Raw genomic sequence first — 21810 nt, 5'->3', positions numbered from 1 at the left:
AAATTCCAAAGGAAAATCATCCTGCTTTTGATGCTAGTTCTTCCGTCAGCACCTCCATGTCGTCTGATTTCCTCTCAAAGTCTGTTTTCAATCACTGTGTTTTTAACTTCAAATAGACGCCTTGGGACCTCTTTACTTCAACGGAAGTAGTGACATTCCGCAAAGTTTTCCCCGATTTTTTCAAAATACACAGTAATTCTCTTGTAGTTTTACTTTTGTAAAAAATACAATGTTCATTTAACTTAAACTACTGTTTATTTTTAATCAGTGTTAATTAAATAGTTGAAATATATGGAACTACTTTTTGTTACGTCATTTTAACTGAAGCGCTTATCTAGGTCAATCAGAGGAATGTATGGAAAAGCGTTGTAGGCATCAATTCGCAACAAGTGTAAATATAAGTAATAAGGTATCATTTTTTTGAGTTTTATTGGGATGTAAAACGGGTTGGCACATGATCAAATCTTCCATAAAGCCCTTCGGGCTTTATGGGATTTGATCACGTGACCAACCCGTTTTACATCCCAATAAAACTCAAAAAATGATACCTTATTTCTTAATTGTCTCCCAAATTGTGCACACTGTTGAAAAACCACGACTATGACGTCGTTTCCACCATATTAAAACATAATTGTATGATTATCCGCTGTTCCATTCAAATGACCTACGTCGCTTTTTCTGTCAATTTTTGAAGCATATTTCTTCCGGGTTTTCTTAATATTTTCACTGTATGTCCAGTAAGTGATGACGATATTCGATTAATTTGCGTCATATTTCATTTTTTTAAACTTTGACTAGTTTTATTAAGAAAATAATCATTTTAATCCAAAAACTTTATTTCAAAGTTTATGCCATTTTTACCCTTGTCCATACGCACTATTCGCGACCTTTACAGATTTTTTTTCAAAAATATTAAGTTCAAACAATTAAAACCAAACTATTATGACTTGGATTTTCATAAAAAATATTTTTTTTTATACAATAAGTATATTTAGGATCATTCAGATGGACAAAAACGTCATTGTCCACGTACTTATGGACAACCCTCGTATTTAAATTTGAAAGGTTTAATTTAAAGTTTTATAGTATTTTAAAACACTTCTTTTTGAATTGTATCGAAAGAACATATGTAATACAAGTAAACTATACGTAACGATAATTGACTGAATATATGATCTACTCGTTACACTAAAAATTATTTCTATTTTATTACTTCTGTTTTTAAAGGAATGGGAGAAAGTGTGAATGTTGATGAATTAAAAATGATAGCATCTAAACCTTCAAACATGTTCATGGAAAAATCCGTCACTGTTAACAGTATTGCACAAACAATATGTAATGGTAAGGCATCTATGGTCTTTTTTTTATTTGGAAGAATACTTGACATAATTTGTCCCATTTTTTCCTCTTGAACAATTATTTAATTATTAATTTCATTTTAAATTTTTATGGGTAATATATGACCCTTGCTTTTGCTTTTGTTTTTCAGGCGCGATTAATGATCAAGAAAACAAAATACCCTCCAACAATCAGGGTAGGTTGAGTGACTTTTTCTCCTGGCAAGATTCCTTCTGAACCTTTTTTACATAGATTGGATGTGAAATTCCATGTAAAAAGTTTTACATGAAGCGAAATCTTGCAAAAAGCTAAAATTTTTAAAAAGCATTATCTTAAACATATAAGTACGTTGACAAACGTTTTAAGTTCATAGATATTAACTGTATTCTATGTTGCATTATTGATTTGCTTTTCAACTTTTTTTATCTTAAGATACTAGTTCGATAAAATAATGGTATTTGTTATTTATAATATACTGGTATTTGTTATTAAATATCTGATCTTTTAGATTGTAGTGGAGCATTCGACATTGTTTTTGTTCTGGACAGTTCCTGGAGCCTTAACAGTGAGAAAAACTTTCAAAAGGAACTCCACTTTGTGACAGAACTTGCGAATGATCTTCGCCTCGATTTTAATCATGCCTCTGCGTCAGTGATTACATACGCTGACGAGGCAAAGGAACACATCTTTCAAAATGGAAACGATTTTATGCAAACAGTTCTAAACTTGCCGTGGATTGGAGGAAACACAAATACAGACAAAGCTCTTAGTATACTTTTACAACATGTTGAACGGAAGACGAATTCTGTCCAGTCCGATTTTGGAAGACCGCTTGTTGTCATACTTATCAGTGATGGGGGATCGACCAGTCCCTTTAGGTTAGAAGAGGTTGTGTCCAGACTTAAGAAATATAAATTTGTCAAACTGTTTGCAATAGGTGGGTTTTTCTTCTTTACTAGCGACCATAGCTCAGAATATGCTTCAATGGAATTTTAAAACTTAATCTAATTTTTGACACTAGTAAAGATAGACTTATGATAGATTGTATAAGATAAACTATAGACAATCTAAATTTTATTCCAAAATTAAAATTGGTAGAGACTATATGAAATTTTTGAATTCATTAAAAGCACTGCCCAACAATCAATAATATGATGAAGTAAGAAGTTAATGGTATGAATTTTGGAAGCAAGGTTTACTTTAAAGGTGTGGGAGTAAGCATCAATACAAAAGAGCTGTCAATGATAGCCTCAGATCCCTCCGACAATCACATGTTTATGGTAGACGATTTAGGAGTCAACAATAAGATCCTCAAATCACTCCTGACATCGCAGATCTGTCGAGGTATATGCTTTTGAAATCTTGATGATGCTTGAGAAAAAAAAGACCATTTCATAAATACCTTTAATGTAAAATACATTTTACTTTTTATTCAGATGCAAAGTATTTATCTTTGGCGTCCCCAACCGCCTCCTTTAGTGAGTAATCAAACAATAGTTTACATTTTCATCATTCACACACAATAGTGTAATCTCTTCTTTACACAAACTGTCTAACTATTACAAATACTCACTGACTATAAATTCAGCTTTAGTTCATTTGGTTCTATTAACTCTGCTTCAGTCTATTTGGCTCTTTCTCCCTAACTTTGGATGTTATAGGTTGCCCGTCCCATGCTGATCTGGTTTTTGTGTTAGATAGTTCCTCCAGTCTGGGAATTGTTGGTAATCCTGATTTCAACTTCCGGAAGGAGGTTGCATTTGTAATTGACGTCATCAAAGAAGGCATTACAGACTTTAGAAAATCACGTGTGTCTGTTATTACGTTCAGTGACGTCATGACATTAAATCAGTACTTCGATGAAGATGATTTGATTAAAAATGTAACACGCCTTCCCTTCCTTGGAGGAAATACATATACCGACATCGCGTTGGAACTAATGCTAGACGAGTTAAGATACCTCAATTCTGTTTCCAATGCCAGAAAACCAGCAGTTGGGATAGTTCTTACAGATGGACATTCAACAAGACCAAAGCTTACTTCAAACATGACGAGAAGAATTCATGAGAGCGGTTTTAGGATAGTGGCAATTGGTATTTTTTATGTGTCTTTAAAAGTTTTACAATTTTTTTATATAATTTTATGATTTCTTTCAAATTAAATACATGTATCTTCTTTCTTTAATAGAATAACTATATATATATATATATATATATATATATATATATATATATATATATATATATATATATATATATATATATATATATATATATATATATATATATATTCTAATGATTCTCTATTACAGGCGTTAGTTCACACGCCGACATGCGTGAACTGACAGATATTGCCTCCTCACCGAAGAGCAACAATGTGTACCTACTGGATACTATAGACATTCAGAATTCGTTTCTGCCGAGTTTTCGCAACAATTGTTAAAGAAGACTCATGATATTCAGCAAGCCTAGTCAAATACTAATTAGTTTAACGATTCGTCTTTATGTTAATTTTGGGTTGTGGCCAAGTCATCCGTAGTGCTTTCAAATGAATCTTTGTTTATTGGTTTCCCACCAATTCTCAGGGTACTTTTAATGTGATATTTAGTTGTTAATTAATTTATAAAAATGAATTGCTGTTTGTGAACACGAATGTGTCTTTTTGTAATATTTCAAAAATCAAGTATGAAACATATGCTACAATAAGCACTAATTTATTTCCTCTTTACCTTTATTTCTAAATATCCAAAAGTAAAGTTTATCTATTCAATTTCAAAATAAAAATGTTGTTTTCTTATAAAAAAAAAATAAATAACGATAATTTCTTTGAAAAACAGGCCAAAATGTTTTTTAAAAACTTTTTAAAAATGTTTATACGTGTCTTATAAATCCAACATTGAATCAATATGACTTATATCAGGGATGTGAAACAATATTATCTCTGTTGTATCTGTGTCACTGTCCTCAGTTAAAATTCTAAAGTTTCAATCGAATTATGTTTTCAAAATGTTATAAGTGATGTTTTGCTAACTTTTTTGTTCACAATATTTTAGCCCCACCGTCAGACTGTAAGTTTACATTCGTGTTGTCTTTTGCATGTCGTAGAATTTAATAACTAACATTTTATTGCACCGTATGTATTGGACCCCACCCTTGCATTAACGTTCCATCCCTGCCACCACACATTTACTTACAATTTATTCAATAATCTGTGATTTTATAATTTAATTATGTAAGATTTTACAATATTTTATTTTCCTGTAAACGCATGTTCAGAAAAAGAATCATTTTTTTCAAGCTGCATGTGAAATAGGACTCCATTAATTTTAGCATTGAAATAAAATCATTGTAACAAATCCTTCAGAATCTAAGATAACTTTAAAATATATTTATATATCATTAATTTGTAATTTTTTAATTATACTAGGGGACGGATTGTGTAGGTAAAATTTGGGAAGGAAACCTTAAAAAAATCATTTAAAAGTAAATATACTTTGATTGTTATCTCAAGCCCATGTTATCATTGCAGTCCCGCGTTCTTTCTTAGAAGAAAAAAAAACTGATCCCAATATTTAGCATGGTATCTCAATCACATATAATTCAGATTAATAAATAGTCTCTGTTAACAATCACATAGAATTCTGATTGTTAGATAGTCTCAGTTAAAGGACTTCTTCATTGTACTTTTAGTTTGGACCTGACACCAGCTGATGACGATTTTGTTCTAGATAATTTGTAAACAGTAACATCTAATATGTTGACACTTTCTATAATGCTTGAGTGCAGTCGAGTTAGAGGAATATAAAGATATGTGTTTGTATATATGTAAAGTATTGAAGATTTGTATAAGATGGAAATTAATGTTACATCTAGCAGAAATTAATTTTACGTATACCAGAAAATGCTTTTGAAGTATGAATTCATTTTTTTTTTCTATTTCTTTAGATTATACAATTAACCTGATGGTATCGTCTCTGTGAAAAACAAAATTATGATTTCAGTAATATATAGTTCTCATGCTATCAAATACAAATTTCATAATCAAATGTAGTCCAACATGTCTGTCTTTGAGTGCTCAATATTTTTGTTAAACTTTCAAAATTGAATCAAGAAATGATTGTTTTTGGTTTTAGATAAATGCAATTATACTTCTCTTCAATATGAATATCATGTATTTGAAACACACAGCTAGCAGGTATCTTGGCATACAGTTACAGATTGTTCGAAGCCAGTAGATCTTGTTTTTGTTCTGGACAGCTCATGGAGTTTAATGGCCGCGACAAACTTTCTGAAGGAGCTCAAGTTTGTGACAGAAGTAGTGAACGCTCTGTCGGACAATATGGGTCAATCCAGAATTTCTGTGATAACTTTCAGTGACGATGCTGAAATGTCGATACCTTTGACAATGTTTACATCAAAGAGGGATTTTGTGAATAAAGTACTCAATCTGCCGTGGGTGGGTGGGAATACATACACTGATAAAGCGTTAGAAATGATGTATAAACAGTTTGACAGTATCCGAGTTCCGGGAAGGCGGAGTGTAGGCGTGGTCATTACTGATGGAGGGTCCACTAACCCTTTCAGGACACAGTCAGTCATCAAAAAGGTCAAGCAAAGAGGAATCACAATGTTTGCAATAGGTAGGATATGATGCAATATATATAAACAAATGTGTATATATATATGTGTGTGTGTGTGTGTGTGTTTTCTCTGTTATAACTCTGAGAAAGTAAGGTGAGTGAATTACACCTGAATGTGAATTTCGCCAAGTGAAAGATCAGGAGCCTAAAATGCATGTCAATCTCGTGCGGTGTCTTTGTGTCTGACGTCAGTGGGCGGTGACTTTTGAAATTAACATGGAGTGCCTCGATCGTGTATTTTAAATTAGCATTTTTAAATTTATATTTACAATTTTATTTCATATATAAATGTAATATAAAGAATTACTGTCTAGTATGTTGGGTATACCAGGGCATCAACGATAGGTGGAAACGTGGGATAATTTGCATATATAACGGGCAAAGCCCGTTATGCATAAATTATCTCACGTTTGCAACTGTCGTTGATGTCCCTGGCATGCCCAACAAACTAGACAGTGATTCCTAAAATATAGTCAGCTGAAAATTTTTAAACGGAAATATTTGATAATAACATATTACAATTTTTGTAAATCATGGTATGAAATATATCCTTTTTCTTTTATAAATTATGATAAAGTAAAACAATAATGCGAAAGATTTGTGTTGTATGAAAACGCAAGGTGCCCTATATATGTTGAAAGGATGCTTTTATCGGGGATTTAAACAATATTTCATTTAATACGTAAGTAATAGATACAATTACAAGTTTATGCGTAATCGAAATTTCAGTTTTAACACTGTTATAGGAGTTGGAATGAGTATAAACCAAGAAGAGCTACAGATGATGGCATCTGATCCAGTGAGTGACCACAAGTTCTTGGTGGATGACCTTGATGCCTTACAGATGTTAAGAAGTACCATAGTTTCCAGGCTATGTCCAGGTGGTCTTTCTCGCTGTCCAGTCTGTAAATTGTTGCTAATAGTCAAAACAACGTTTCCTTGTAGGGTTTACTACGGGGTTGGGGTTTTTATTTTATATGACTCAAACGAAACCAAAAATTATTTTTAGGATTTAAGGGTTTTGGAGTCTTTATTTTGTATGAAACAATGAAATACAAACCAGGATAGACTTTATTTCTTGTAGTCACTTAGAATGATAATACCTAAGTCAAATAATATTTGTTTTAATGTGTTTCCACAGCATTAGGGATTTGATTCTAATGACGCACGACCGTGTATATTTTTTGTAACATACACATATCTATGTATTGCATGTTAGGAATATATACTCATTATTAAAACTTTTCAGGTCGTTCCACTCGACCGCCAAGTAAGTATAATACTTTCTAATGATGCATGAAGGTATAATTATGTACGGTTTCACTGGTTTAGCATGATAGATGTTTACTAATGATTTAACCTTTTCAGTCCGCCAATTTGACCGCCAAGTATCACACTGCTCTGATTTATGGACAATTCATCGCCATCAGTAGTTATTAGCTATGTAGTTTAATTGCTGCATTTAATAGATTTATTTGCTTGTGTACATTTTGTCAATGAACATTTAAAATGATTCTGTATATCATGCGTAGTATTTGTTAAAAGTTAGAAACACTTTTTTTTTAAAGAATTCAATTTTGAATATTCAATATTTTTTCAGATGGTTTGAGTACTTTTCCGATCAAAATATGTCTCTTTTGCTTCTTCATATCATTGACTTAACATAATCGGTAATATTTCAATAATGTCATAATAACTACTTGTATATATAGCATTTCAGAGTCGCAGTTTGTTGCTTCAAAATATTCATTATTTTTAAAACAAATTGATAATCATTTTTCTATTTTTCTTTCATTATTTGTCACATATGGCTAAAACGCTTGTGTCTCATGCCTTTTTAATTCATTCAAGCACGCAGTTGTTACAGCTTTCACGACAAAATACCCAAATCATCACAATATTACTTGTGCAATGTTGTTAAATCATTCATGAAACATAAAAGAACAACGATCACCATCATGCTTGTTATTTAGTTACTTAAAAGGTCAACTAGTATCTACTAGAAGCTTTCGAAAGAACAGCATCTAATTAAAAACTTAGCAAAACTTAAAAATATATGAATATTTGAAGGAATAGTTTTTCTCTATAGGGTAGCTTCATCAAAAAAGGAATATACGTTAAATAATTATGTCTTTGTTTACGTGTTTTTGTAAGGGTGTTTAAATTCTTTCAACTTTAATTTTTGCTTTCCTATAATTTATGTGTTATTAACTACTGGAACATTTATCTTAACAACAAAAATATCTTGAAACATTCTATTGGACCGAAAAAGAAAATTATATACCTGTATCAAAATTAAATAATATATATGGGTTTTTTTAATATTAAATCTTCATAATTTGAACAGTATGTGAGAGTGATCCTGCTGATATCTTCTTCATCGTTGACAAGTCCTCCAGTCTTCAAAGCCAAGAAAACTTCAACAAGGAACTTTCCTTCATTGCTCGTATCATCGACAGCATCATCGTTGGGACGGGACGCGATGATTCTCGAGTGGGGCTCATCTCTTTCAGCACTAATGCTTCCTTGTCATTCGGATTGTCAGCTTACACAACAAATGATGCCGTTAAGGATGCTCTTCTGAGAGAGAAGTTCACCACTGGAGATACGTACACACACAAAGCTTTCAACATCATGCTTGAACAATTTAGAAACACTGCAAGACGTGATCCTCGTGTCAAAAAAATCGGTAATTGTGAAACACGATACTATTTTTAATTACATAGAATTTCAAATTTTTCAATCAAAGAATTGAAATTGTGCAATTAATATTTTTTGGTTGTTTGCTTTAGCCCCTGGGCCAAAAACTCACTTGAGCTTTTTCTGATCGAATCGTGTCTGGAATCTCTGTCATGTGTTTTCTGTAAACTACCTGTGTATTTTTTTCTCTTAAAAAGAACAGTGACATATTACTTATATTAATAGTATATCGATCCCATGTTGTGAAGATTCAAATTTGTTCAAATCAAAGCTGTTTTGGCTCAGGAAGAGCATCAATAGGGATCAGAAATTTATTTTAAATATATAAGGAATAAATTTCAAAAGACTTCTCAGGAATAATAGGGTCTATTTTTAAGATCAAGTCCACTTGGAATAGGATGGGGTCACAAGAAACTATTTTTAAAGTTTTAGCAAGGTAATAACAAAGAAAACAAAGTGTGTTTGTGAAACACTTATGCCCCCGTATGTCAGCTCAAGGCTAAAGTTAAAAGTTTTTTTAAATGTAGGTCAAACTTCAACTCAAGAATTCAAAAATGTCGGTACACACTGCAGGGCGTTTAGTGGAGAGGGAAGCAATGTCTGATTATTCCTCGTAACTTTTTTTAGGTCACCTGAGTCGCTCAGGAGACCTATTGCTATCCGTTTTAGTCCGTCGTCGTCCGTCGTGCGTCATGCGTTAACATTTAAACATTTTCAGCATTTTCTCTGAAACCGCTCAACCAATTTCAACCAATTTTGGCATATAGCATCTATGGGTGAAGGGGGACAAAAATTTTATGGTCCCTGTCCCCCTGGGGCCTAAGGGGTGGGGCTAAAACCACCAAAATTAAAGCAATCTTTAATAATCTTCTTCTTTACTCCTGGGCATCAAGCAGTCAAACTGCTGGCATGATTGTAATAAGCATTGAGCCCTCTACCAAAATTGTGAAATTCATTGCCCCAGGATCAGGGGTTCTGGTGCTAGGGTGGGGCTATATAGATCATATAGTGAAAGTGCATTATTTCTTTAAAAATCTTCATCTCTGCTCCTGGGTATTGGATAAACTAACTAAGTACATAGTTATGTAGAGCAAGACTGCCTCTTCCAAAATTGTGAATTTCATGGCCCCTGGGTCAGGGGTTCTGGTGTTAGGGCGGGGCTCTATTGATTATGTAGTGAAAATGCATTAATTCTTTGAAAATCTTCTTCTCTGCTCCTGGGTATTAAATGAACTAAGTAAGTACATAGTTATGATGAGCAAGAGTGCCTCTTCCATAACTATGAATTTCATGGCCCCTTGGTCAGGGGTTCTGGTGTTAGAGTGGGGCTCTATTGATTAAATAGTGAAAATGCATTAAATCTTTGAAAATCTTCTCCTCTGCTCCTGGGAATGAAATAAAGTAACTAATTACATAATTATAATGAGCATGACTGCCTTTTCCAAAAATTGCGAATTTCATGGCCCCTGGGTCAGGGGGTTCTAGTGTTAGGGCGGGGCTCTATTGATTATATAGTGAAAATGCATTATATCTTTGAAATTCTTCTTCTCTGCTCATGAGTATTAAATAAATTAACTAAGTACATTTTTATGATGAACATAGCTGCTTCTTCCAAAATTGTGAATTTCATGGCCCCTGGGGCAGGGGTTCTGGCTTTAGGGCGGGGCTCTATTGATTATATAATGAAAATGCATTAAATCTTTGAAAATCTTCTCCTCTGCTTCTGGGTATGAAATAAAGTAACTTAGTACATAGTTATAATGATTATGGCTGCCTCTTCCAGAATTGCGAATTTCATGGCCCCTGGGTCAGGGGTTCTAATGTTAGGGCGGGGCTCTATTGATTAAATAGTGAAAATGCATTAATTCTTTGAAAATCTTTTTCTCTGCTCCTGGGTATTAAATAAACTAACTAAGTACATTGTTACGATGAGCATGGCTGCCTCTTCCAAAATTGTGAATTTCATGGCCCCTGGGTCAGGGGTTCTGATGAAGGGAGGGGGGCTCTAATCTATTAATTATATTGTGAAAATTCATAATTTCTTTCAAAATATTTTTTTCTACTCCTGGTTATAAAGCAAAGAAACAAGCGTATAGTTATGATGAGCAAGGATGCTTTTACAAAATTTTTAAAACTTGTGGTCCCAGGGGTTCTGTTGTTTCTCGGGGGGGGGGGGCTCTTTTTGATAATATAGTGAAAATGTGTGAATTCTTTGAAAATCTTCAACTAATTGCATAGTTATGATGATGAGGGTACCTCTTCCAAATTTGTAAATTTTCAACATCTGGACCATTTAGTCAAGTGTTCTGGTGCTGGCCAGGGCTCTATTAATTTGTATTCTATTGAGTAAAGTTATTCCCCTTTGCCATTCACTTTTGATAATTAATCACTGTAGATAATGTATTTGAAAGGTTAATAGAATAAGAGAATTATGCAAGAACATTTATTGTATAATATAAAAAGTACTTTCATAGTTTTAATAATCAGGTAGACTTGGAAATAATAGATGAATAAAAATGAAACAAAAATAACTTATCTTCTTAAATGTTCTTCAAAGGCTAAGTGAGGCCAATGTGAGAAGTAATAATATAGACATTTTGTTAAACGTCTGCATGGTAATAGTGATAAATGGGGGACAGATAGAAAGATACTAGACCAATTATTTTGTTGATCTTAATCGTACTAATTTTCTTGCTATTGGGCAACAATTAAAGCTTCATTTATCAGTTTATGGATCCTCTAAATTGTTGTACTCAGGTGACCATTAAGGCCCTTGGGCCTCTTGTTCTGTATATGCTGATTTTTTACAGGCTTCATTGTGACGGATGGACAGTCTACGGACCCTAATACATTAAAGCAATATATTGAACAGGTCAAGGCCACAAATATCGAAATGTATGCTGTTGGTAAGTACGCATATTCCCATTAATTGATTGACTGATCGTTTTTTGCCAAAGTGTTTCACTCCTACGGATTCGACATTAGAATGAGGATTGTAAATTGTAAATTCGCATCAAAGCTGTTAGAGCATTGTTTAATGTAAATACACCGACCGTGACACAGGACAAGGTTTTAGTTACCCTGATCGGTTTTTCTGTAAATTTTTCATTTGTTAACTTGTTTAATTTATAACATCTAGGGTTAGGGTCGAGTCACAACAGAAAAGTTTTCTCTTCTTCTAAAGTCAAAAAAATGAATTTCTAGTATACACGTTAAATATCTGAAGTCATGTAATACAGATTCAAGTTAATGGGAATGAAGCCCCAGGAGTCAGGATGGGCCAAAACAGGAGTATGGATTTTACACAGAAATATAAGGCATTCATTGAATTAAGAATCCTACGTTTTGTATTTTTATTAAGCCCAAGGATTAAAATAATTATCCTGATATGGAATTTTCTTTATTTTGTGTTCATTCTTTTAAACTTTGTCTCAGAAAAGTGTATTGGGTATAGCTCTTTCATTAATTTTCCTGTAGCATACATTACTTTTACCTTTGGTGAAGAAACATACACTAGCAATGTAACAAAGAAAAAAAGTGAAGATAACGAACAGTGATCGATCTAAAAAAAAAAAAAACCTTCAAACAGTACAAATCTGTGAACAGCTAGGGCATACAAAACGGATCCCTGAAAATTCCAGAGGCGGGATCAGGTGCCTAAGAGGAGTAAGCATCCCCTGTTGACCGGACACACCTGCCTTAACTGATACATCCAGGAATAAACCCTGATCTCTCAAGTTGGCCAAAATATGCATTTAAAATTTTTTATGGGGATTAAGAGGAAGACTTTTTAAAAAAAATCTTTTAAAGAACAGTAGTGAACCATGATGTTAAGGATTAAATTATTTTCCTTGTCATAATTGTTTAGCCAATTCCCTCCTGCATGGTAGTATTTGAAATGCGTGTGTTTAATTTTCATGATTTATAAACTGAACTATATGTATCTGGATATAATTATAACTGAATTGCTTCAATTTTAAAGTTGTGTACAGAAGTTATAAAATCTTTCTGAAGTCCATAAGTATTGATTACAGATGGATGTGTTTTAACCATGCAGTAATTTCTTATTTCTTTATAGACCACACATAGTTAATTGATAATATTATTTTACTGTGATATAGGATGCTGTGAAAAATCAGGTATTCATGCAATGAAATTAATGATTATATAAGTGAGTTGATCAGTGAGTTAACCCTGAGTGCTTGCCTTATTTTAAGAGAGAATGACACTGTTCTTGCTACAGCTTTGACGTCTTCACTGAAACGAAATCGATTGCTTAACAAAATCATTATTGTTGCGCTTTTACATGGCACGGTGACATAAGTATTAAATTGCATTAAATTTGCTTTGTGGGTATGTTATAAAGACGAGTTACAGATGGATCGTTTTCGAATATGAGAGCTTTAATTTGTATTGTTTACTGGATTATTGATCTTGAATACTGTTCGTTATCTCCATATTTCATTAAGTAAAAAACACATAGCTATTTTAAGTGTGCTTCTGCATCATATGAGTTCATGTGCGCTTCTGTATATTGCACATTTTCATACAACTCATTTTGAATTGAATTTTTCTCTATAGTACAGTGTACTAACATCTGAGGTTTGTGTTAGCTAATTGCATAATTTTTTTTTACTGACACTCATTTATTTCGGAAGTGGTTGCTTAAATCTGTGATAAATTCTAAAAAGAAAATAAATGGATACAAAAGTAAGAACAATCTCACATATAATAAGATTTGGGATTTTTTATGTTCAAAAATTCTGTTTTCAATATTTGCCAAATATTGCCACTTTTTTTCATTTGAAAGCTCTGACTTGCAATGCATTTTTCAACCTTATTATTTTGTATAAATATGAAAGAAAAACTCCAGCAGGCTTGATAATTTGCCATTTTTCAGACATGAGAACATATATTGTTTTGTGTGCAAGATAAAAACTTGACTACATAAAGACAATGAAGCTCATTTGATGTAAAGCTGTTTTTACCACACTCTATATGTATTTTCATTATCTTGTCGATTTTCAAGTTTGTTTTTTTTTTTCAATTTTAAAAATTGATCTAAGTTTGTAGTAATTCTGAAAAATATGTGTCATTAATATGAGCTATACTATTCCTATTTTTGTTCAGGTGCTTGTTGAATATTCCGTTCATAATAGCATTACCTCTTATGCATATAGGTGCGGGAGATTTTGATTCGGAAGAGTTGAATATGATGGCTTCTAAACCTTCAAATGTGTTCCATGTTGATGACTTGGATGATCTGCGTACAATCAGTGTAGAACTTAATCTGAAGAGATGTAGAAACCAGAAATAGATGAAAAACCTAGAGGTAACAATCAGTGTAGAACTGAATCTGAAGAGATGTAGAAACCAGAAATAGATAAAATTTACAGGTAACAATCATTGTAGAATCTGAAGATAAGTAGAAACCAGAAATTGGTAAAATTTACAGGTAACAATCAGTGAAGAACTGAATCTGAAGAGATGTAGAAATAGAAGAAAAACCTAGAGGTAACTATCAATGTAGAACTGAATCTAAAGAGTTGTGGAAACCAGAAAAAGATAAAATTTACATGTAGCAATCATTGTAGAATCTGAAGAGATGTAGAAACCAGAAATAGGTAAATTTACAGGTAACAATCAGTATAGAACTGAATTTAAAGAGTTGTAGAAACCAGAAATAAGTAGATAAAATTTACAGACTACAAAGCGATACATATATGTCTTTTTTACGACTTTTATAGGACACTTGCGTCGCTCAAATGACCTATTGCTATCCGTACGGTACACATATAGTCATGGTTATATCCAAAAAAATTTAAAAAGAAATAAAAATAGAAAACAAAACAAAAAAAGAGTTAACAATTGTAGAGACTAGCTTTAGTTATACTTTGCATTTTTACGCATGTTAAGCAATATAATAAGAAACAACCCAATTTCTAAATAGATAGACAGATAGATAATAGAAATGGAGCAAAAATTTCCGTTTATTGACGTAGCAGTATATTTATGTCTCTCCACAATAAGGGAAGACATTGAATTTACTGCAGATTCTGTCTGTTTTTCTGCTCGTTACTATACTGTAAATATCGTAATCTTAGATCCATTCTTATAAAAAACAACTTTTTTGTATTTGTTATTGCTCACAGCCTAAGGTTATGTTAGGATTTTATTTCAAGGTCAGATAATCAAGAAGTTCAAGGTTTAAGTCAATGAGCTGTTGAAATCAAGCTTCAACTTTGCAACTCTTGAGTGGAAAGAATTGGAATGGGAGTCTATTGGTGCCATAGCTCAGAAGAATGATCTCGAGTCAATGTTTGTTTTAAAGGAGTACATGTAGCAAAATATCGATGAAAGAAAATGCCTATATATCTGTTTTTATAATGAAAACTTGTTTTTTAGGGAAACAAATCTATTTTAGAAAAAAAATGTTTTTTTTCTATTTTAGATTATAGATGCGTGTTGTACAGCTCTATCAAATCAAGTTACAAGTATTACTGATATACCAACAACGAGACTGGTGGAGAAAGTCACGTGATATATATGCATACTCTGATTAGTCAAATGCTCCTATCACATATTATTTGAATAGAATTGGCCACAGCGACATGATATCGAGTAAAGATATATCATCTTTAGTGTGCTCCAAGATTGTTATATTCATTGATAATAAAGTTATGTATTTTCATCCGCATGAACTACCAGAAGAACCATTGACTTAAAGTGTAGGCAAATATAGTTTGTTTAATTAATTCTAAGAATGGTCTACATTACGATACGGCTTTACAACTTATCAAAATACTACACGGGATTGTTGTCAAAGAATACATATTCTAATATTTGTTGATAGTATTATAACAGTCTTGACAGATGTAGTCGACATTATTCTATTAATATTCACATTCTGTAACCAGTTTTACAACCAAAGCTGCTTTTTTATACAACAGACGACTTGAAAATAATTTAAGTTGAGAGCTTAAGTAAATTTGATACAATTCAAAGTTAAATGTTGTAAACTATACATTCCATTAAAAATTAAATAATGACAATATCTGACTGGTATTTTGTTTTATATGTTTACGAGAATTCATCAAATGAGATTTTTTTAAAGATATTTTGTGTATAATTTTATTTCGTGGTTGAATGCGCATGTTGTATGTGTAACCCAAGCAGTGTTGTAGTTTACCTGTATGTTTGTAAAATATTTACCAATAAATGATTATTTACAAAAAATGTAATATTATTTTTGTTTTTAATTCACTTATATTAAAAATTCTGATTCCTGTGGGACCTCGTGGTGAAGAAGAGATGAAACATTGTCATATAGCAATCACGAACGACAAATAAAGTGTAAAACTTTCCCCATATTTGGAGATATTATTGTACAATTTTGAACGTTACTTAAAATTATTTTTTGTAAAATAAAAAGGAAAATAATGGTAGCCATAATTTTGTATTGTTTCATTTTTGAAGATTTTAAATTTAGGCTATAACTTATATTAATCATCCTTCTTAAATACGTTTCCTTTATATGCTCCTTAACAGGGCACATAATATGTATTATATTTCTCAAAGCGAGAGATTAACCAAATCTGTGCACCTTTTGAGAGGAATTGGGTTTATGGAGTTATAACGACATGATTCTTCATGGCCAAAGGTTCTCTTATTTTATCAAATAAATATTCAGTTTTGTTATATACAGAATGTTGAACATGATTCTTAGGTGATCTTAAAGCCCATAGGCCTCTTATTTTGTCAAATATTTAGTAGACGAAAAACATTTTTAGTTGCCAAAACTCCATAAAATATGTACATGTCCGAAATATATTCATGATAGATATTTTGGGTTTTATAACAGAGCATTTACAATATATATTTGGGTGAAATGACTCGGAAAATGTTGTTTTCGAATTTCCTAATAGACACGTTTATGGGCGATTGCACACGTACAGCTCTGTATTTAATGAGTTTAAATGCATTGTCTGTTGATAATGATCATACTATTCAGACATAACAACATATTCTCACGACCTTTCAAAACTATCAAAAATATAAAATTGAAATAAAAGGTGATTCCAGCTTATATAAATCGTTAGGACATGCAACAGATGTACAAAGATGAAGCAATTCAAAATCTTTTGCGTGTTTATCCTGGTCTTTGTAAGTATTTATCCTCCGATTTCTAACTCTATGTATCTTCAGCAACTCCTTTTACATTTACTTTTAGTACCTTTCTTTCTTAAGAATATTTTGTTAAGTTATACATATTCTCTAGAAAAAAAAATTCCACTGTTGATGTTAAATCGTTGATATTGTCGATACTTAGTGATAACAAAGATTGAAGGAATCCCATATCATTTCAAATTACTTTGTGGTTTTGTTTATTTGTTTGTTTGCTTATATTTGTTTTCTTTTTTATACTTTAATTTTCTTGTTTAAAGTTTGTTATTTGCTTAATTATAAATTAGTGCTCACACGTCACACTTACTAATATACATTGCCATCCTCAGTTAGTACTTGCGCTCGCCAAGAGGAGGGGATCTCGGTTAAAAATGAGAGATATTGGCTTCCAAGACCCCGAAGGTTTTCCAACAATCCCCGGCCCCCCTTGTCCCCCAGGTAAGTATTGTTCGTGTTGTCCATACAAATAATGTATTTGAATAAGAAATAAGCGGCCAAACTGACATTTATTTAGATTGAATGAAGCATGGGCGGATACAGGATTTCTGATTAGGGGGGGCGTGGATAATTTCGTTCAGGCAGGGGGTCTGGGGGCCGCCTTAAGGCCCCCAGTGGGTGCAGGGCGAAGCCCTGGTGGGGGCCCAGGGGGCGAAGCCCCCGGAAGCTCCTGGTTTTTCGTGAGTTTTAAGAGTAAAACCTGGCACAGAAATAGTGGTATTGATTAGTTATGTACACTATGATATTTCACTTTTTAAAAGAAAAAAATCAAACACAAAAAAAAAAAACAACCAAAAAAACAACGAACAAACAAGATCAGATTTTAAAAATAGCATTTTACCTAGATATACAAGAAGTCACAGAATGTTTTTCAAAGTACCGTGGTGTAATTTCGACCGATTATTTTTTTTTTATATTTAGATTTGTTCAAGTATGTCACTGCCTATTACATGTATTACGCTCAAGTTTACTGGATCCATTTTGCTTTGGAATACCTTTTATTGTTCAGATTACATTGTATTATATGTATTATTCGTCATGATATAAAATAAATGTGTTCGATTTACAAGATATGTGTGTTGGGTAACTTTGACCGCACACGGGGTATTTTCGATCGATGTGCAAATATAAACGAAATTATTCGCGTCATCTCTAATTCAAAAATATATAAATATATTAATTTAAATTATTCTGTTGTAAAACATGAAAGATTGTGAAAAAATGCTGACAAAAAAGAAGTTATTTTCAAAATGTACCTAATTTGAAGACATTAAGTGCACCAGGTGTCTAGAGACTGATTTACCGATTTGTCAAGGCATGCTACAAATGTATATCTAAACCGCATGTAAACAGAACAGATGATTTTGTCACTGTTATAGAACTAGTTTCTACGGAGTATTCTTGTACATAATACTTGTCCTAATAATTTTTTAATACGGACGGTGGTCATGATTTTTTTTTTCTGGTAACAAATAGCATTGCGTCATTTTCATTGGTGGAACTAGGTTACCCGCTGAGCCGTATTCTTCGACCGATTTCTGTTCAGCTGATTTGCATTTTATTTGTGAAAACTAAATACTATAAATTAAAAAGGTATGAATTTAAGTTGCAAATTAAATATAGTTGATAAATTTCACGCCAGGAATATCCACTGTGTCTTTCTATATATACAAGATATTTTCAGAGGTGATTAACTGATAATTCCCCGCAATGGTTTAAAAATACTCGTCCGTAATTTTTCGGGCGATAAAGTTTCTTCTTGGATGTAATTTTCCAGTGAAGAAATTAATTTCGCCTATTATTATCGACATTGATTTGTATATGAAAAATACATTTTCTTTCTGCATAAAATAGATGTGTACACTATAATGGGTTATAAACAAATTATTTTGAGGTATTTATGAACGGTCGAAATTAACCAGGTGGTCGAAGTTACACCATCCTAACCTATATCCTGACGTTAAATTTATTTAAATCCATTTATATGGAAAGATTATGAGATGTGTGTAATTAAGAAAGTTTGTATCCATGTAAGTAAATTACTGCATAGTTACACCATTTGATAAATAAATACATCAATCAGTGGACGGGTTTGTAACGTAGACCGTCTGATTTTAAATTCATTTATTTACCTTCGACCAGCCTTTAGATATTGCAGTATTTTTCCTTGCATCATGATAGGAAATTGACAAGTGCAGTCTACCCTTCAAACGAAATCGGTAGACGTTTTCCGGTTTGAATAATTATGAGATAATATTCATAGCCTAGGGAATGCAAGGTTTTCAGACTTGATTTTAAAAAAAAAACGATACTTGGTCATTAAATAAAATTACCATTTTTTAATTGACCATTAATTATAAAACCGAAGTATGGCATTATTAATATTAGTCATGTCATACTTTGAAAATTTTAGGGGGGGCGTGCGCCCCCCACGCCCCCCTTAAATCCGCCAGTGTGAAGAGTGTTTGAATAGAATAATTTCTTTTCAATTTTCATGGTAAAAATGAAAACAGTTGACATTAATTTTGATGGTTTGAAAAAAAAAATCATATTTCGTAAATTAAAAAAAGGACGAAGCAGAGAATTTTATCTTTATTTTGCATATTTAAATTAATGCAGATCCAATTTCTTCACGTTTTTTTTTCAAAACGTTCTACGTTCATTTTTTTTTTTTTTACAATGACTTAATGAAAATAGGAAGAAAAACTTATCGTATCTAATTAACAGGACATGTAGAGACCCCAGGATTTGGTCACTCAAACAGAATTTGTTTCAGTCCAGCACATGCAAGGGGTAAAGGTAATGTTCAATTTAGTATTTGCTTCATGGACTTGATTTTACTCTCTTCTCGCCATAAATAACATTTACGGGTATGTAAAAGATGAAAACAAACAGTGATCAATCTCATAAAACCAGATAACAAAACGAATCGTGAACAGAGCAAAAACACGGACCCCCGGTAACACCAGAGGTGGGATCAGGTGCCTAGGAGGAGTAAACATCCCCTGTCGACCGGTCACATCCCCAGTAGGCCCTATATATTGATCAGGTAGATGGAGTACCCCGTAGTCAAATTTAGTCTGGAAGCAATGACCCAAACATATCAGACAATATACAACTCAACGATATGTTGTATTTACAAAATTTTACCAAAATCAATGACATCAAAACGAACCTGATTCTTTTATATACTTCTAAAAGATTTTATCCATTCTGATAAAGTGTCCAGGTCTTCCCCTTTATCTTAGCCCATCGTCTGGCATAATCCTCCACGAAATTCGTTGTAGAAATGAAGTTCTTTCACCATTTGAAAGATCGGAGCTTTCAGTATTAAGGACTTTTATAATAATTGCTGTCAGTTCGTCATTTTCTTCACACGATGAATTGTTTTAAATTACTGCATTCTAATAAAAATGTTTAGTCTGAGAAAAAAACAACAACATACAAACCGGTATACATGTTTACACTTGTTTTAGTTGAAGTACCACAACCACCTTCCTTTCTGCCATTCAGTGATTACATCCCACGACCTCCTGGTGATAGAGGATTCCCGCCAGGGGAAGTTGAACCACCACACGCTCCAGGAGAAAAACCTTATCCGCACATTCACAATCGTAAAAAAATGAAATATTTTGTTTTTTTTTAAGTTTAATTTTATCTTTTTCTTATCTCATGTAATTGTTCTTTTGAGTTAAATGGCATTAGAGTGAAAATGGTTTAAAAGGTACTATTCTTCTTCAAGTAAATATTTGTAAAATGGGAAATATCCTTGACTGTCATAACATTCATTCTTTATAATATTACGTAAATAATTATTGTAGCTCCTATAGACCCACGACTGAAAAATCATCCTCGTAAGTCTCTCTCTCTCTCTCTCTCTCTCTCTCTGAACTGGCTGCACACTCACTATTATTTTTATGTTTACATAATTTTAATTTAATAATTGATCTTAAAATTGTATTGATTGATGCATGTTCTACATTATATACAAAACAATATGATGTCAGGCTGAAATCCGTGTTAGGTTTAATATGACTTACGATTCTAAACTTAAAATAAATTCAATAAGGGTACTCCATTTTATTGCAATATATAAGGTTTGATATATATTATATGTGATTGAATTTTAACAACTAGCACATAGGATACATAATATTTTATTAATTTTTACTATTCGAGATATACCATATTTGATAAAATTTTTGCCATATGAGATGTATCATATTGGGTTAATTTCTTTTGTTATATTATATGAGATACTTCACAATTCATTAAAGTTTTGCTATACGAGTAACCTCCATATAAATTTAAAGTGCAGGTGGATGTCTAAATTGGTGTTGGTTGCCAAATAATTCCATCGTAATTTTGCTTTGGAATTATATAATGCAAAGGATAATAAAAATAATGAATTTTGTTTTATATGAGATACATTTGTTTAAATTATAGCTACAGATCCTACAGGCCCACCGCCCATTTGGAGATAATAAATTTTAGGTGAATTTAAGAAAAGAAGAATTTTATCTGATGACATTGATGTTGTACAAAGTCAAAGTTGTGAGTGACCAAAAGGAAGAAGACGGAAGAAGCAACAGTATTTTGTAATAAATATACCATACTGAAACTTATAATTGTCTTTAAAATTAAACAATTTTTTACATTCCTTCTGCTTAAAATTCGACTTAATTTGCAAAAGACATATAATTTTAATAGCTGGATTTGTCTTTGAGCATCTAAGCTTTCGAATCACTATAATCTCATATTGTTTTGCTGAATCAAATTATCTCCATTTGTATTCTGAATGTATTTAGTATTAATTAAATATATATGAAGACCTCTCCAACTACTTGAGTGAAACACACTCAGCAACGGAAAAGTATACATACATGAGCAATTTTCCAAGGCATACATGTATAAATACTTTAACAACAGTAGGATATAACCATTTTCAGCAA

At 32.2% G+C, this 21810-nt stretch overlaps 2 protein-coding genes across 3 annotated transcripts in view; both read left to right on the top strand.

Annotated features, from left to right (window-relative positions):
• The window catches only part of LOC133197686 (collagen alpha-1(XII) chain-like), a 45058-nt gene extending 29140 nt beyond the window's left edge, over positions 1 to 15918 (top strand). The window contains exons 7-15 of one of the 2 annotated variants that reach the window (XM_061333823.1): positions 4391 to 4405; positions 5549 to 5977; positions 6724 to 6858; positions 7227 to 7247; positions 8325 to 8666; positions 11488 to 11583; positions 12799 to 12816; positions 13858 to 14009; positions 15129 to 15918. In XM_061333823.1, coding sequence (XP_061189807.1) covers positions 4391 to 4405; positions 5549 to 5977; positions 6724 to 6858; positions 7227 to 7247; positions 8325 to 8666; positions 11488 to 11583; positions 12799 to 12816; positions 13858 to 13994 — 1193 coding nt within the window. In that variant the 3' untranslated portion in view covers positions 13995 to 14009; positions 15129 to 15918. Of the gene's footprint in view, positions 1 to 4390; positions 4406 to 5548; positions 5978 to 6723; positions 6859 to 7226; positions 7248 to 8324; positions 8667 to 11487; positions 11584 to 12798; positions 12849 to 13857; positions 14010 to 15128 lie in introns of those variants that run through there. The other variant, XM_061333824.1, reaches the window with a different exon arrangement.
• Positions 15919 to 16769: 851 nt separating this feature from the next.
• Positions 16770 to 21518, top strand: LOC133196690 (uncharacterized). Its single transcript, XM_061332547.1, has 6 exons — positions 16770 to 16840; positions 17191 to 17299; positions 19586 to 19657; positions 20335 to 20472; positions 20680 to 20712; positions 21305 to 21518. Exons 1-6 carry the CDS (start codon positions 16799 to 16801, stop codon positions 21340 to 21342), a joined length of 432 nt encoding a protein of 143 aa, XP_061188531.1. The 5' UTR covers positions 16770 to 16798; the 3' UTR covers positions 21343 to 21518.
• Positions 21519 to 21810: the final 292 nt, after the last annotated feature.

Source organism: Saccostrea echinata, unplaced genomic scaffold (genome assembly GCF_033153115.1).
Source record: "Saccostrea echinata isolate AGI-Se365-2 ecotype Australia unplaced genomic scaffold, CSIRO_AGI_Sech_v1 ptg000030l, whole genome shotgun sequence".
Taxonomy (NCBI): domain Eukaryota; kingdom Metazoa; phylum Mollusca; class Bivalvia; order Ostreida; family Ostreidae; genus Saccostrea; species Saccostrea echinata.
Note: the sequence above shows the minus strand (reverse complement) of the source record. Positions and strands in the feature narration are given on the sequence as shown.